Genomic DNA, 18,205 nt, shown 5'->3' with positions numbered 1-18,205 from the left:
GACATATTTTTGTACGGACGGATTTTGACGGAATTTTGATAGTTTTGACAAGAACAAAGGCCTGCTTGTCTGATGTGGTTTAATGTGCTGTACACTGCCGCTAATTATACCTGCATGCCACGGTGAACAAATGACAATAGATGGTGTCTGTTGGAAGCGTTACATCAGACAATGCCGAAATTAGGTAACGCCCCTTTTAAGGTACCCACCATCACGCGATATTGAGACATTTAAAACACACCTTTAACGACTTAATTAGTGCCCCTTGGAATGAACTACATACCCGTAGTTTTTTTTAGTGTTCGTGTGTAGTAATTGTTGGTTTTATGTTCTTGGTAATATCTATCACCCTCTGTGTAAAAAAAACAAGACTCTTGCCAATTAGATCTCTCTTACGTTTATCGGTTGCTTAGTTACGTACGTTGCCTGCAGGTAGGTTTGGACACGTAGATAGATTCCTTCTGTGCATTTAGTTGTAAAGATGAACATTATGACAGTTTGCAGGGCAACAATTAGCACAGTTAGCTTTTTTTCCATTTGTAATATTTTACAATGTGTTAAGATTCTGGTACGTTTAACAAGTGTTTATTGTTGGACGGTGGGTTCTCTAGGGCTATGATTGTCGAAACGGTTTGGTTTATATATTCGGCTTCTGTGTTAAAATGTATCTAGTGTGTCTCTTATATTTATCGATACTGTGTCTAACTTATATCTATCTCATCATCATCATCATCTATCTACACTGTGTATCCATCTAGTATCATTATGTTTCAGTATATGTACAGTGTCAGTATCTATCTAGTATCCTTGCGATTAAGTATGTGTACAGTTTTAGTATCTATCTAGTAGTCTTATATTTAAGTATTTACCCTGGTATGTATTCATAGTACGTTATTATCTATCTCGCACTCCTATAGTCTAGTATGTCTCTATCTACTATTATTGTATAAAAGGTATACTAAAGTAATGATATGAACGCCAAAGACAGTGACTACGCTATCTAGTCAGAAATAAAACACAGACTGTCAACAGTTCCCGTAACCATCTTTTATTGCTATTCAATCCGAAATATGTGCTTATAAGGCACGTATAATTTTCTCTTCTAAAACAAATTGTGGTAATGATGATCATTACATCTTAACATGTGCTTCGTTAGCAACAATGACAAATGTTTCTGATAACACCACAGCTTTCTCAAATTTAGTCATATTGTTTCGTATCATTAAGTTATCTTTTCGAGCATAACACCAAATTCAAATTCGCACCGTATGAAATCTTGTATTTTCAAAAGCAATATACTGTAGTATAGAGATTAAAAAAATAGCAACATAACTGCTGGTCATCACCGAAATAAGACAGCAACTGTCGATCCAAAATGTCACCATTTTACTTTACTTTGCTCATATAATTCTTACACCTTTCAAGATGATAGTTGCCCCCAGAAGATCCACCTTATACTTATGATATTTCTATGAGGGTCTAAAGAAAATCAAATCCTTTTGTGGCTAGATCTATTGGCGACCATTTTGCTTTCTAAGGTATGACCTATGACCTATGGTAGGTTTCTCTAGTCACGTGACTAGCCGCGGTGACTGCTGGGATCGTCGCTGTGATGACGTCATGGGAAGGTTCTACTGGTGGATTTGCAGATCCCAGTCTTGGCGGCTGAGCTTGTCGCGGTCGTTCAGCACCAGCTTGTTGTCCTTCACGTCTAGAACCAGGTCGCCAAGCTCGGTTGTCAGGAGGCCATCCGCGCCAATCTGAAATGATAAAACGTGTAAGGTTTTAGGCCGATAGGAAAGCCTGCTAACTTGACCTGACTTGTGGACATAGTCCAACATACATTCATGAACGGGCTGTTGACAGGATGTTCCAGTCAATCAATGTTTCTGAATATTGATTTTCCTTTGATAAGACTTGCGAAAATACCTCATGATCCTGTCAATACTAACCCTGTTAAATGGTGCGAAGATATATGACTTGTAAACCCCGTTAACAAGATTGATTAACTAGATCTATTACAATGATGCATATGAACAAATGTCATGGGAATTGAACACACAACCTTTCTTGGAATACAGCCACTCTGTCCGATTCTTACATTGATTGTTTAATAAGTCAAACCTATTCCTGTGCTTCCAGTCAATCAGCGTTTTCTTTGCACCATTGAAATTCTGCCAATAGCCTGACACCCTACATTCATTGTGACTCGTAAGAAGTCCTTACCCCCCACTTCTGAGCTGCAGACCCTGATGTTTTCGCCAGCTTGATTTCTGCGTTCTTCCTGGCTGATCCTCCGGTCACTTCGAGGGCCATGTTGCTCGATTTGCTTATGATGGTGTCGTCCTTCAGATTCCACAGCTGGTCATCACTGTAACAACAATTTAAGGTTATCGGTGGTTTTTTCTAAGTTGTTATCGTTGGGTATTGTATCAATCTCTCTCTCTCTCTCTCTCTCTCTCTCTCTCTCTCTCTCTCTCTCTCTCTCTCTCACACACACTCTCCATGATTCTCTTTCTCTTATTGTCTCTTTCCCTCTCCGTTCTTTATATCTGCATTTCTGTTCGACTCCTTCTCTCTTTCTGACACTGTTTCTCTATCTATCTGTCTGTCTATTTGTAAGTATGTTTGTCTCTTTCTATTTGTCCTTCCATGCCTATCTCTCTATGTCTGTCTCTCTGTCTGTCTATCTGTCTCTGTCTGCCTGTCTGTCGATATTTGTCTGCCTGTCTGTCTCTCTTTCTTTCTCCATGTGTCTGTCTATCTGTCTGTTGGTTTTTTGTCGGTCTCTACCTGTCTGTGTATCTGCGCGTCTATGTCTGTTCGTCTGCTTGTCTCTCTCTCTATTCATCTGCCTATCTGCCTGGCCCCTCTCTCTATCTCTCCCTGTCTGTATTTCTGTTCGAATGTCACTCTTTCTCACTCTATCAGTCTGTCTGTGCTGACCAGTTCGAAGAGGGTGAAGCCTCCACGCTATCTTTAAATACTGCATCTATAAGAATCGTGAGATATAAGAGGATCAGTTCTGTACATACGTGATGTTCGCCTTCTTCTCCTCCAGGTAGAGCTTGCCGCCACGCTCGGTCAGCGCCATGCTGGAGAGGCGGAAGGTCATGTGGAAGGCGTAGCGCATGAGGATGGTGCGGATGTCGTCAGCCTTGAAGGTCATCCGGATGAATCCACTCTTCCTCCTCGAATCTTCTCCTGCGAAGCATAGGCAAGTAAGTCAACACTAGCATACATTACAATGCTGATATCATGATACATACACTGCGCAAAATCCAATCTTTAAACACACCCTAAAGCATACGTAAAGGATCTGTTTCTTTACTCTGGTAAAAATGGAACCTTTACATATGCTCTACGGCATTCTCAAATTTAGGACTTTCTGCAATGGTTTATGTAGTGTTTAAGATATCAGCAAAAATCAGAGAACGTATAGATCTAGGAGCTGGGATTGCTTACGCTGATGCAAAAAGCATTCAGACGAGCAAGGGATTCTCAAAAACTTTTCCAGAACTTTTGACAGCTTGAAACTATATTTTTGCGGTAGTTATCAACTTATGCTGTTCTTGTAAGGCATGGCTCTGCATAGAGATTGAAGCTATATGGTTTACCATTCTGATTAAAACTCTTGTCAATTGAATGAAGGCATTCTATAGTACACGACGTACTGCTCTCAACGTACAGCTACGTTTGTATGAGGAATGTATCGGAGGCAAAAGCACACATTACTATCATTGAGAGATACTCAAAGCACAAGCCACCACCAAAGCACCAACTGAACACATTTTTGCACTTAACATCGCTGTTGCTCAACAGAGTTCTCTGTAGCAGGAAACAGTATGATTGCTTTTGACCAGATGACGAAACGTTAACGCACTACTTTCACAGTTACCCGGTTTCCACTGAGACAGAGACCATTGGGCGACCAAAACCCCCAATGAATTTCATTAATAAAGAAGTGTATTTTGTAACTTTTGTGTGCTTTGTTGACTTTCAACCATACTCAATTTATAGGTTGAGAGGTTATACACATTTTTTTGTCGCTTCACGGTCTCTATACAGTGGAAAGGGAACCTAAGGATTGAATGTGGTATCACATTGCCATCAATTGTAACCCCTGCATATCAAAGTGTGTGTAAACATAGACATGATTACATTTCTTACCAGACATGGAACTTGACGCGGCACCCGAGGCACCACCGGCACCAAAGGCACCTACAATGTTCACAGGGAAGGGGTAGGTGTTAAACGGTGTATGTATCATGATAAAGGTGTAATGCTGTCTATAACATATATACGCGTGTCATGGGGGAGGGGGGCATTGCTTAAGCTTGGTGCTGTGGTAAGTTTATGTGTGCTTTATGGGAAGGGGGTGATGCTCATGTTGCATGATACGTAATAGAGTTGCAGTGCTGTGCATGACACATACGCTTGCTGTCATGTGGGGAGGGGGGCATTGCTTAGTGCTTGGGTATGTTTATCTGAGCTCTACGGGGAGGGGGTGATGCTTATGCTGTACAATACATGGTAGACTTGCAGTGCTGTGCATGACGTAAAAGCGTGCTGTGACATGGGGGGAGAGGGGGCAATGCTTATAGTAAAGCTTGAACCGCCTTTATACATGTGACTTTGGTGAGCATTTGCAGCCATGAAATACATGGAAAATAATATAAGGAAAGCAACTTTTATGTGGGACTTTCAGGAAATGCAAAATAAGAATGAATCAAGTTCAGTCGTCAATGCCCACTTTTGGGTGACTTCTTCTGTCATAAACATAGCTTTTCGACTGAAGTAGTATGTATTTCCGAAAAACTCATTTTCTTTCTGTCATTTGTATAATGAGAAGACAGCAACAAAACGTTGATACAGTCGAACAAGTGCATACCAGAGATGCTTTCACACCAGGGCGCGGATAATTGTTTCAGCTACATTACAACAAGATACAGTAATTGGAACCCAAGGTATCCATCAACGAACACAAGCCTGGAGACATTAGACCCGTACACTAGCGAATACGATGTACGTTGGGAGAAACCGCTCCAATGAGGATTTGAAAGTTCAAGGACGGTCTTACCACTAGTGGTAGAAGACGAAGCGGCCCCACTGGCACCTGAGATAGCACCAGAGGCTTTAAGGGTAAAAAATGAAAGTAAAAGTTAATAGGCAACTAATTTAAGATTACTACAGTCGCTATGTAGGACGAATAACAGTTGGCGTATTGATGGGTTCAGATGTGGCTGTAAAGTGTAGAAATCGGCCAAAGAGAGAAATAAAACAGTTTTCAACGTCACGAGCCTGGTAGAGGCTAACAAAGTAGTACAAAGCAGCGTAAAGTATCTACATAAGTATTAAAGTCATTTTGATTATGCAACAAAATTTCTACAGCGAGCCTTTTTGATGGGAGATAATACTAAAGTTGCAAAAGCTGCAAAATAAAGTCGACATACACTACAAATGAATGTAAAATGAAATTATTCTAGGTTTTTGCAAAGTCTCACCGCTAGCGACGGAGGTGGTAGTTGACACAGATCCACTGGCACCAAAACCGGCACCATCGGAACTAGCAACTAGTTAGCGACACAAAGGAAATTGAAATAAAACACTAAAATGATATGCAGCATATTAGCTAGATAAAGGTGGCATCTAATTCATAAGTTTTTTTAAGCTTAAGGATAAAAACGTTTTAAGAATAAGTGATTGAGGTTGTAATGAGATTGGAAGTAGATGATATATTTGCGGTTAACAATTATGTCAACACAGAATGATGAGTAAAACAAAGGAATAAAGACAATAGCGTTAGACAGGGATCTCACCACCACGACTGGCGGTAGTTGTGGTTGAAACGGATCCACTGGCACCATAACTGGCCCCATGGGAACCTTGAGGTGAATAGTAACACAGATAAAACATTCTATAAACATGAGTTAACATATTGACATAGTAAGCAGGTAAACTATGATAAGGACAAACATTAAGCGATTGGAAGGGCTTGTCTAAGAACTACATAAAGCCGCAGTTGTCCTGTTAGTACTACGAGAGAGACAAGAAAGTTACGATTATGATTATAGAAACATATCCTTGGGGCTTTCAATCCATTTGCAGTGAAATCTTTGGGGTTATGAGGATAAAACTAAAGTTCAAAAAGAGAGTTAATGGATGAGGTAGAGGGCAGGTAATACGTTTGTTATAAACGACATAGACTTATGAGTAAAACAAAGGAATAAAGACAATAGAGTTAGACAGGGATCTCACCACCACGACTGGTGGTAGTTGTAGTTGAAACGGATCCACTGGCACCATACCTGGCCCCACGGGAACCTTGAAGTGATTAGTAACACAAACACAAATAAAACATATGCTATAAAACATGAGCAAACGCACTGAAAAATATTTGCAGGTAAACTAAGTAATAGGAATCTAGGCATTGTCGAGGCATGGGCTTGTCTAAGAAAAACCTAAAGCTACAGAGCTCCTTATAGTACTACGAGAAGACATAAAAGTTATGATTATGATTATAGAAACATATTATTAGCTAAGGGTTTTCAATCTATTTGCAGTAAAAGCTTTTGGGGTTATAGATCCTGATCTACAGAGATACACACGTCAAAAGAGGATAAGGATTAAGGATTATTGGGGATTTGGATTGGATTTAAGCAAGCGTTACAATAACCTACATGTAGCTATTAGGTGTCTATCTTCTAAAAGTAGGAGATATCATAATCGCTAAGCGTGGGTCTGGGCGTAAAGTCAGCAAAGGTAAAAGCAGCAGTGCACATCATGATGTTTTGCTTTTGTAAAAATAACTTGCAAGAAGCAGTGGGGTGGGAGGGAGGGAAAGAAAGAAAGCCATGCCTTGATTGGTTGCAGATCTAGCAAGACACACACCGTTAGAATCCTTAGAATGCACGTACCAGAGGTGCCTAAAACCAGACCCGCAGGACTATCTGGCGGAATAGGGCTAATTGGAGGACCATAGACAGACAAATCCAGTTCCGCGCTATGAAATTCAAAGTGTAGCTTCTCGCCTTCAGCTGTAGTAACATTTGGTTAGAAAAGGCTCAGGATTTTCAGGCCACCTTTCATTATAACGGAGTAAAGCCAGTGTGTGATACACGGAGCATTGATCTATAAAGATTGAGAAGAAAGGGAGCAGGCTGCCTAGCAAGACCACATCACCACTATCGGCAACATATGTGTCCTTACGCACCAGAAAAAGGAAGAACGAAATAAAGCAATGGGGAGGGGAAATCAGACCAGGCTAAAGACATATCGATATGATAAATCAAACATGTGACAAGCTTGAAACACCCTGCAGTTGAAATGTGAAGCACCCAGACTAAGACAACTACGGTACTAGGTAAAACGATATTGAATTAACTAGCGTGATAGCACACTAAAGTATTATGGAAATCATAGTCTTATCGAGAGATATCATACACTCTGTAGTATGGCAAGGTTCTTAATATTTGTAGTGTAGTTCGTGATTGTGTAAGATTGGTGTTCAGAAAATGACTGTAGGGACAGTTTCTTAGTCCATGTATTTTGTCTTTTGAGAATTCTTCATCACTTTATTTTTATTTCAAGATTAAATATTATTACTGAATGTGTGGGATTAGAGGTCAGTGGTCTATCATTTCAACGTATTAAGTATTTGACAAAGTATTAGTCCTTTTGTTCAGTCTATTTTAAAAGATGATATTTGTAGTATTAGTTATCTTTCTGTCAACTCATAGGGACCAATCACCTCACTGAGTTAGATAACCATGTAAAATGTTTGAAATTGGTTTGTATTTCATGCATTATAGTAAACTTGTAGAATTCACTCTATCTCATCCAATATACACTGAAAATTATCCCGGTTAAACCATATATTTCGAGCATGAAATCAGATTTTAGTTACTTCATAAACGTTTTGTACATACCGGAACTTTCTTCCACGATAGTTTCCTCGACCACCGTCGATGATTCTACGAAATTGCACGTTACATTTTCAACATAAAGCTAGCTACATTCATACAGATATCTTTTCAATCGTTCGCTCGTCAGTTGTCAGAATGCAAGTAATTATGAGCCCATTGATATTTATGCCTTAGAGACCAGGAGACGTTGTACGTGGGTTTATCGATGGATTAGATTGTTTTGAAATGAATATAAGTTCCTTTATGATTCCGAAAAGAGTCATTGGACCAGTCATTCCCTTACAGTCAATGAAGGTGTTAGTTACAGAAAGCTGCCATTGTGATCAGGACTTGGAAGCCATTGAACCAGAAAGATCGGCCCGCATGTCTTTATACTTTAAAAAGATTTGTCACGGAGTTAAGTGTCACGATGAACACAGAGACTTAGATGGTGTATGGAGGTAAGAAAGGAAGGATGCCAAAAGATGATACAATGTCACTGTCCAATACAAATAACTCCGAAATCCCCTTCATTGTAACTTCAGCAAGCTACTAGACGTTGACCAACTTTACTGATGATGTTAACCATTCGTTCTAAAATTACATAGTAAGTGGTTGTTAGTTTACATGTACAATATCAAATCATTAGTGTTCAACAGGGACTGGCCTACTTATCGTTGACTGGCCTTACTTAATGTATTACCGCCCAGTTGCAGTGAGGTCACGTAGCATGACGTCATAAGGTTAAAGACAAATCAGTTGGGTTCAACATCTATACATACCGGACACTTCCTCAACGACGCTCGATTGCTCCACAACAGTGCTTGACGAGACTGAGACCGAGGCCGAGGCCGCAGCTAGCGCTAAAAATGGGCAGGGCATTTATAACACTTGTCTTTGAGTGTTACATTTATTTTATTAAACGTTAGGACGGTTAGACCCTCTTGTTTAGTTGGAGTAGTTACGGGTTAGTTTGGTGGCCTTGATAATGTCATTTAGATGAGTCACAGCAACTTCAACCGTCTGAAAATGCTGATTTTTAGTGAGGTTGGTAGTTTTGGAAGAGAATTATTGATTTGTGGATGTTTAAACTAATAATTGGTTAAATGTGATGTTATTTGAATGAGTGACAGCAACTGTAGCCAGTTCAAAATGACATATAATTGTAAGGTAGTTTAGGAGTTAATTATAAGTTGATGGAGTGAATGAGTGAGTGAATGGTGAATAATGATTATGATAGTTAAGACTCGAACCAATGACATAAGATTGGTGGGATTAGAACCAGTGACCTCACCTCCAGCACCGCCGGCACCGCCGGCACCGCCGGCACCACCGGCACCACCTTGTGTCATCAAGGGAAGAGGTCATATTAGTTCTGACGATGATGAGTTAGAATCAAATCTACCATTGCAACAATAACATTAATGCCCACTTGATGTTTACACAATCTTTGTATGTACAGTACGAAATTCTAAGATTAAGCAATTGTGGGCTCAATAGAAATTTTGCCCCGCTGCAAAAAGAAGGGGTGATACCCAGCACCATTAGGCACCATGAATTGACATCAAGCGCCGCAAGAGCACCATCATTAGGCACCATAGAAGACACGTGTATTAAGCACCATAAAAGCACCACAGTTATATACACTGCACAAAATCCGATCTTTAAGCATACCCTAAACCATGCGTAAAGGTCCTGTTTTTCTTAACTCGAACCTTTACTCATGCTTTAAAGGGTCATTAATGATCGAAATACATGCAGTGCGTGATAAAATCCTTAGCACCAACCAGGCACCGAGTTCTATACGGACACGTATACATGACCCAAAATGGGTGTTCTTCCCTTAGCACCACATGGCACCGTGTAGGTACGACTTAAAGCAATCATAAACCGTATGTATGGTAGGCTTTAACATGTATTTAAAGCACCCAAAAGCACCAAGACACTTAACATTTGGTTACATGCATTAGCACCGGTACATGAGGCACCAAACATGTTCTGTCGTAAACAGGACGTGTTTACGACGTGTCGTAAGCACTCTCTGTCGTAAACAGGCTGTATGTTACGCTGCCTTGGATAAGGCACCGGAGACTTAAAAGAAAGACATGCTATTGCTTAATGACAAACGTCTTAAAAGCGAAGCAGACAGACGCAGTGCACTCTTACACAAAACTGTGCAAAGAAAGTGACACACAATTGCATTGGTCAAAAGAGGACTTAAAAAGCATGCATTTTTAGCAATGATATTACGTGACGTGAAGAATGATAGAAAGTACAATCATCATAGAAGTACCCAAGTTACGTACTGGTGAATCTCCTTCCTTGCATTGCAGCGGGGAAATATTGATAATCATTTCATATTCATAATGCATGCGTCATACTATTTTACGCCCGATTTACATTGCGTGCAGTAAAGAAGATGTGTATTACGATCATTCCGATTGACAACGACAACGTTGTTCTATAATAAGACATTAAGTGGATGATCAGCTAACGATGTATTATCATGCAAAATAGAATAAAACTTTCGAATCACTTACCAGCACCTGCGGCAGCATCAACCCTAAAAGCAATACAGAAAAAACAATGATCAGAACTTAACCCTATGATGAAATACAGGGTAAAGAGGCAAACGGTTTGTATTCCCATAAACATTTCAAGTAGTCACACGATGACAAATAACAGTTTATTGCTTTTCTCTCATATACAAATGCACATGTCTAGTCAAACTTGTCTGTAGTCACCACTCATCATGATCAAAGGACTTAACGAAAGCGCTCAAAGCAGAAAAATGACCACACTATAGACCGAACTTTTACGATGCTTGGATCAAAAAGTGGTCACGATGGCCAGGTGATCCTTATACCATTTTATAAACAGAGGGGGTCACTAGTACAAGTTTGACTGTATTAGTGATCTAGTGATTAGTGAGGCTGTTAAATGTTGAACATTGCCTGTACATGTAAAAGGATGATGTTTTTAGTTGATACTTACTGGGCCCGCAGGCTGTCGCGGTCCATGAAGCACTGATCGCGCTCGGACTGGCAGGCAGCAAACTCGGCACGCAGGCGGGCCAGCTCGGCCTCCAGGTCCGCCGCCGCGGACGCACCGCTCGCCTGGACCTCCAGCTGCGATATCATAGCCTTGGAGTCGCGAAGTTCGTTCTGGTACCTAAAGAAAGAGAAGACAACATACATTCAGATGCCTATCGCGATGTCGAAAACTTACCACAGTGTACTACATCTTCCTAGTGTGTACAATCAAATAAACCTGTCCTGATATGCAGCTTGTACTTTTCAGTACGAACCTGGTGTGTTACGCCATGAGGCGGTTTACCGGGTATGCAATACAAACGTACAAACACTCATGAAACCATCCACATTGCCTCTTCAAACCAACAGCTAAGACTGACACTATAGTAGCTACCATACAGTTGAGCGGATAGAATATATCTTATCGTGAATAGTTGAGAACGAAATGTTTCACAGGAACTGAAAAACTACATTTTGCACTTTTCACGGAGGATTTCGACGGTCTCTTCATCGGCATCGTTGGAAGTAACGTCGGGTGTAGAGGGTTCGGAGAGCCCACTGTTTCCGTTCAAATCGCCGCCTGTGTCGCTCCCATTTTCTACGATCTCTTCAGCGTTCGCGGTGGCCTCTGTCTCATTATCATCTGACGCTTTCACTAGCTTAGCATCTTGCTTTTCATCAACGCATTCTTCTGAAGCCTTCTCTTGATTCTCGCTGTTGTTTTCATCCGAAGTCTTCTCTGATTCAGCCTCTTGCTTTTTGCTGACGATCTCTTCCGACGCCTTCTCTGGTTTATCTTCTTGCTTTTCGTGGCTGTTTTCTTCTATGCTCTCAGACATGGCACTTTCGTCTGCGTCTGAAGCCATGGTGCGACTTCGCGAAGTCACAGCTTGCCACTAAGAAGCCGAAAACACTCCAAAGGCCTTTTATTTTTACGTGGCGTTTGAGTAATGTACCGGATCAAATGGCATTGTTGCGACCTGCATAGGCTACCCTGAAGAAAAGTGGCTACACTCTCCGTTCGTTCGCTGCATGCATAACACATCTGTAGGCTACGTTTTCTGGGTCACGTCTGGCTAGACTTCTGTGACTGGCACAACTGTTCCAGCCACCGCGATTACAAATGGGGCTCAAGTTCATCTTGCCCCTCTGTCAGACGGCCAAGATAGTCAACAATTGATGTCTTCACTTTAGATTTGTCTGGACGTTCGTCTTGCTTGACATTTTAGAAGATTCGGTAAGGCGAGAATCTACACGTGAACTAGGTTACGTGTGGGGGGCACAGGGCGACGGGACCATCTCTCAAAATGGCTTTGACATTGCTGACTACAGGAATGCTTACTAATACGTGACGGTCCTATATTTGTGGACATGCTGTACTTAAACTGTTCTTCTCTATATAAGAATTAAAAAAAACGTCATGTTGAAACAAATCCATATTCTGAAGCACTCTCTTCCAATATCAAATACGAAAGTTAGCTTTGCATACGCATACGTTTATATGCAGTACACTATACTAGTCGCCTCAATACTGGCATTTTCTTAACATATACTTTTGAAACGTATACTGGATATCCTACATCACAGGACGTTCCCCCTAGGGCATGTAAAACCTTCCTCCATGCATAATCCCTCAAAGCATCTAAATATCTCTCAAATACGTAATCATGTGTCAGTGAATCATGAATGGCTTGCTACCTCTTTAGAGAAAATGCCAAAGATTCGTGAAAGTTCTTCCCATTCTTTCTGTTGTCCGCCAGTCTGACAGAAAAGACGTAGTATGTCTGAACAAAACACTAGTGTCAGCAGTACGCGTTCCAGCCTGACTTATGTTAACAGATGACTGTCTCGGGGTCTCGCCTACACAGAGGATTCAAATCACGTGCCAGCGGTCACACACGATTAATCTTAAGACCCAGTTTGCTCTGAGAAGATTCTATTTGCTTTAGAGGACATTGCCTACTTGTTTCCGTGCCATCTTCATCCAGAGGTAAGTGAGTGTGTGAGTTTGCTTGCCTGGTTGTTGTAATTATAGTCTCGTGTGTTAGATGATTGTCAAAAGTATATTTGCAAGTTCATACCCGAATACTAATTGGAAGTACATTTTAGAAGTACATGAGACATACTTGTGGCAATTGGCAATGAATGACGTTGTTGTAGCTACTACTCAAAATACTACTGTTGGGTATATCTAGACATGTTGGGTTTGACTTCTTTTGTGGAAGAAAGGGAAGACAAAATAGTTTGCTGTGCTTGCCACATTTTATCCAGTTGCGTGAGTAACTGTCTTTTGGCGTGTCTTATTACCTGGATGTCCAACCTCCATCGAGGAAAACGAAATAGTGATTTGCAGGTTCTGCGATTCTAAGAGGAGTTTCAAAGTGGTTTTCTGTTCGTCGGTGAATGTGAGAAAGTTGATGTGCATGTTGTTTAACCTTTGTAACGTTACCTTTGCTCCGTTGAAAATAGTGTCCTCCTGAGCGCTTCACGGGTTGTTGTCAACTCCAGGAGAAGCCAGTAGTACAAAACCGAATGCATTTTCAATTTTAAGTACACATGCCAATAGCCTGGATACCAGCCTTCTCAAGCTTGCGCCTGTTGCATAGTTAAAAGTTCCACGCTTTGCAGCCGACGTGAGCCTTGAAAAAAGTTGGTTTCCAGGCTAACGTATGGGACAGTTCAGCTCAAATGTGTTAACAAAGATTACAGGGACTACTGCATGTCTGTTCGTGAGGTGGGTGTGACATTCTGTTTATCCTAAAACAGGTATCAACATCAAGGGTGCAGAAGCACTTCGCTATGATTCAGAACCAACTTTGAAGTGTACACATATACTACATAAAAGCAATATAATTCTCTAAGATGCCATCTAACAGAATATGTACAACGTGCCACTTACACTATACTCCAAGTATGTCTTTGTAAAATGTTTAGTTGTTGGTGAATGTTATCGTTGTGAACTGTGCTTGAAATATAAAACTGTATTGTTGTGACCTGTGCTTAACCCAGTGGATTAAAAATGTACAACAAAGGTCTTCATTCGTTTCTTAACGTACAATTGGATCTGCATCACCCACCTGTCCTCTGTCTCCCGCAGTGTCTTCTCCAGCGCCAGCTTGGCGTTCATCAGATCGTTGTAGTTGGCCAGTTTGGCGTCCATCTCCGCACGGAGCTCCCTCAGGTCCAGCTCCAAACGTGCGATCTGCTCATTCTTCTCCCTCTCCAGCTAAAACAAAGAAGAGAGGCGACCATTGAATCTAACACTGGCAAAAGAAATGATTATGTACTGAAGGTCCCCTTTCCACTGTACGGAGACTATTGAGTGAACAAATTTTGATTTTTATGACCTGTGACTTTATAATTATATCTGGAATACGATGATATACATACTCTTAGTTATCAATTTGTTTGGACTGTTAAAGAAACGTTTGGCTACTCAAAACGGTCGCCGCCTCTAAATTTGTGGAAAGGGTTAACCATAGCGAGAGCTTGGACTTTCCTATCCTAGAATGCAAGCAATTATAGATATTGTACAATATAGCTCAGAATCATGGCAAAAACAACAAACAAATTCAAATTACCTTTCTCCGATACTCCGGTAAGCAAAGGGAGGAATAAAGAAATTGTTTACAACTTTACCACACTTAGAAGTAAGTCTTACAAGTTTGGTACCTACAGAGCTGACGACAACAGTTACATTTAAGTATCTACAGTCATGTTCATTATGCCTGGCTCTTCTTGACAAGTACAATGATCTTAAAGACTGAAACCCTTTGCAGTAGCGTACAAGTCAGGTATGTGACAACAGCTCACGTCTGTTTCAGAAGGCTTAGTCTCGCGAACTTAGTTTAGGGCGAGATCTTACGAGATTTCGCGAGAATTCCGTTGCTGGGCGTGGCCGGCCTTGCCGACACAAAGATGGCGGCTAATCCCGCGCTTGTCCCGATCATTGAACTTGGGAATTTGACGTGAGCTGGGATTCGAACTCCTAAACTCTAGATCCAGAGGCGGGGTCACTTAACCAAATGACTACACACAGTTGATACTTACATCACGCAGTGCGTCGTCCCGAGCCTGTAGCTCCATCCTGTGCCTGTCCTCCGCCTCACGGAGAGTCTTCTCCAACATCAGCTTAGCGTTCAGCAGATCCTAAAGTACGGAATCATGTTCATCATTCAAGCAATGAACCATGTAATTACAGTCAAACATACATTAGTGACCACCTCAGCATCTAGAACTATTGGCTATTGTCCTTATTGTTCCCTTAGATTATCATTCCAATTTGCCCAAGTCTACTGTGACCTTTTTCTTTAGTCCAGTCACCTGGGTGGTAACGTTAATGATATACAGGTTTGACTGTAATTCACTCATTGATAGACAGTCAATTGATTACTTCAGTCTACTGTAGATGTCAAATGCTAAGACATACTGACAAAATGAAGGAGCGGAATACACATGGTGATTTCTAAAAAAAGCTGTGCCCGATAATGTAGTTGAAAATTATACATAACATATAACACAGATAGGCAGCTCCTATATACGGTGGTTATTGTCCATATGGAACCCATATTCAGCACATACAGCCGATTCTATGCGTTTAGTATAGCTTCCTATGTACTAGTACGACTGACTGCGAGCTATACCGCCTGTGTGGCGAATGTGACAGAGTAGCAGCTTACTGTGAATGGTAATTTGCATGCTTTTAGCCTCATATACAGGTGTAGATATGATTCAAGCTGTATAGAAATGTAACAAGAATTCAGCGATGCCTCAAGTTTAGAAGATAGTTGCCATGTTTTTAGCATGCATTTACAGCAAAGCAGTGATAGGCATGCGCAGTTGCAGACCAAGACCTGTACCTTGATAAACAGCTACCAAGTGTTGGCAATGGGAAAAAGGGGATTTCTTTTAAGTTGGAAATATATGTTAGAGCTCAAATTGTTAGTAAGGTGTACATTGAATGGTGGTATGTTGGATTTGCGAATGTAGCGACTACATTTACTCCAAGCTCTCCATAGGTCGGAGGTCACGCTTCCAAGATGGTCGCCTGTAGGAACTTTGCTTGGGGTAGGCCCTTTCAAATTCTGCCATTTCTTTGTTTGAAATTTAGTAACCTCCGAGAAATGTAGAGTATTATATCTACTTACCATAGTAACATTGCAAAGTCGTATCTCATTCTTGAAATTATATTCTTTCATTATTATCGATACTCTAGTTGGGAGGGGTTGTTGGGGGGGGGGTAATGGTATATAAATGCATGTTTATAACGTACCTGGTATTCCTTGGCCTTGGCTGACAGCTCGCCTCGTAGCGACCCTAGCTCGCCCTCCAGCTTCCCGACCTGTGCTTCCATCTGGGCGCTCTGTTGCTGCGAGGCGTTTTGCAGTTGTGCCCGCAGCTTATCCAGCTCAGCTGTAAGTCAAATTTCAAAACATTCGTAGCTTTTATTGTGTTTATAACCCAAAAATATGGAACTAACACTAACAGTATACTTCAAAGTGTACGTACCCTACGTATGTGGATGGAAGACTGTTTTGACTGAAGCATTGACGTTTAAGCAAGAAAAACAAACGTTAGGAAGAAAAACGATCATTTATGATATGGGTGCAGTCCCAACCGAGATGTTCTGACCCAATATTGAACCAGGGTGTCTCAGCTAATTATCGAATTGGAACGAAGAGCTCAACTGTGCGGCTGCCACCAGTTGAGCTATAGGGACATCCCTCAACTTGTTTAGTGCTCTTCTTTTGTTTGTTGTTGCAGTATTCTCTATGTTGATTTTGTATACTCTGTAACTATGGACCAGTAAATAAATAAACAAATAGATGAGATTCGCAAGTTGTCGTACCACGCAGGTCCCCAATCTCCTTGTCTTTCCCCCTCAGTTCACCCTCGAGCTTGGTGGTTTGTTGAGAGGACGAGGCAGCAGCCGCGCTCTGATGAATAATTAATAACAATAACAGTCAACATATGCTGTGTGTATACGTTTATCATAACTGGGCCGCGAAAACGTTCGATACGGGTGTTCCGGACCGTCTGATAATTTTCCGTATCACACGGGGTTCTAACTTGCATCACACGGGCTTCCATAGAACAGTTAGAATCCATTTCAATGATTTTAATATTACATACACATTTTCCGAAAAGTCTTAATTTTTCACGTAAATGAAAAAAATTAAGAAATTTCATTTCACTGGCATTTTCTTGTACCTACATGCACAAATTCAAATATACATGTTAGTATCACTATACATGCATCATATGGAATATCATAACATAGGTTATGTTCTGTTTCAAACACCAACTGTGAATATTTGCAAGTGTAGCAAGTGTAATATACATGATACCAAAACTATCAAACGTTGGTGCATGGTACAAGTAGTGACATAAGTGATCATACAACTGCATTGAATTACCTTTCTCCTGACCTTCAGTATGCGATAGAAAAAGAGAGCACATTCTATTACTGAAGTTACCAGTCAAAGAAAGAATGGTGGCAGACAAACACACAAAGCGATGTTGTAATTGTAACATAGCTTGTTGCTATACCGTACCAATTGTATAGTCTCATTTACAGTAAATACTTCTATATTTTCTTTAAACATACCATTGAGATTCTACCCCATTGAGAATCAATAATGACAATATACATGCAGTACCAACATAACGATGTATATTCAAATGTACAATATCTAAATATTGTCAGATTTTCAGCGGTCGCCATTTTGTTTGCTGACCTTGACGTCATACCCCACGACATCAATGACGACGTAATAGAAAATAGTGTAGGAAACTAGAGAACATGCTTACCTGTTGTTGAGCAGACTTCAGCTCACCCGCCATTTTGGATTTCTCTGCTTCCATCGCCTTCAGCTGTAGCGAAGAATATGCAAATTAGGCGGTCAATGTAGTGTGAGTGCCACCATAAATAGTCTAGAACGTCCAAACCATTTCGTGCAGTTAAAGTATCGACATCTATTATTCAACAGCCCTTCTCTCTTAGGACTAGGCTTGTTAAAGCATCAATTTGTGATTAACTGTGACAGATATGATTTGTTATGAGCAATGTCTGTATCTTAAAAAATGAACTAAGTGAAGTAACTCACCTTAGCCCTCAGGTCGTCCAACTCCTTCGAGCTTGCGCCTCCTCCACCTCCTGCTCCACCTATGAAAACGATAAGAACATTAAGACGCAAACCAAACAGCAGTCTAACGTCTTTAAGAAATAGACGCTTTAACATCAAAGCTTTGATATTAACATTAGACTGT

At 40.8% G+C, this 18,205-nt stretch overlaps 1 protein-coding gene across 50 annotated transcripts in view; it reads right to left on the bottom strand.

The window, feature by feature from the left end:
* Positions 1–1,032: 1,032 nt before the first annotated feature.
* LOC136421559 (keratin, type II cytoskeletal 7-like) overlaps positions 1,033–18,205 on the bottom strand; it is a 40,698-nt gene continuing 23,525 nt past the window's right edge. For 5 of the 50 annotated variants that reach the window (XM_066408929.1, XM_066408930.1, XM_066408934.1 and 2 more), the window contains 20 exons: positions 18,043–18,101; positions 17,747–17,809; positions 16,785–16,872; positions 16,209–16,348; positions 14,987–15,085; positions 14,014–14,162; positions 10,899–11,075; positions 10,445–10,467; positions 9,199–9,246; positions 8,687–8,767; positions 7,929–7,973; positions 6,918–7,037; positions 6,259–6,324; positions 5,820–5,885; positions 5,505–5,573; positions 5,081–5,134; positions 4,171–4,221; positions 3,036–3,204; positions 2,227–2,371; positions 1,033–1,760 (listed from right to left, as the gene is read on the bottom strand). In XM_066408929.1, coding sequence (XP_066265026.1) covers positions 1,632–1,760; positions 2,227–2,371; positions 3,036–3,204; positions 4,171–4,221; positions 5,081–5,134; positions 5,505–5,573; positions 5,820–5,885; positions 6,259–6,324; positions 6,918–7,037; positions 7,929–7,973; positions 8,687–8,767; positions 9,199–9,246; positions 10,445–10,467; positions 10,899–11,075; positions 14,014–14,162; positions 14,987–15,085; positions 16,209–16,348; positions 16,785–16,872; positions 17,747–17,809; positions 18,043–18,101 — 1,841 coding nt within the window. In that variant the 3' untranslated portion in view covers positions 1,033–1,631. The remainder of the gene's footprint in view (positions 1,761–2,226; positions 2,372–3,035; positions 3,205–4,170; positions 4,222–5,080; positions 5,135–5,504; positions 5,574–5,819; positions 5,886–6,258; positions 6,325–6,917; positions 7,038–7,928; positions 7,974–8,686; positions 8,768–9,198; positions 9,247–10,444; positions 10,468–10,898; positions 11,076–14,013; positions 14,163–14,986; positions 15,086–16,208; positions 16,349–16,784; positions 16,873–17,746; positions 17,810–18,042; positions 18,102–18,205) is intronic. The other 45 variants (XM_066408933.1, XM_066408931.1, XM_066408938.1 and 42 more) reach the window with 45 other exon arrangements.

This window comes from Branchiostoma lanceolatum, chromosome 16 (genome assembly GCF_035083965.1).
Source record: "Branchiostoma lanceolatum isolate klBraLanc5 chromosome 16, klBraLanc5.hap2, whole genome shotgun sequence".
Taxonomy (NCBI): domain Eukaryota; kingdom Metazoa; phylum Chordata; class Leptocardii; order Amphioxiformes; family Branchiostomatidae; genus Branchiostoma; species Branchiostoma lanceolatum.
Note: the sequence above shows the minus strand (reverse complement) of the source record. Positions and strands in the feature narration are given on the sequence as shown.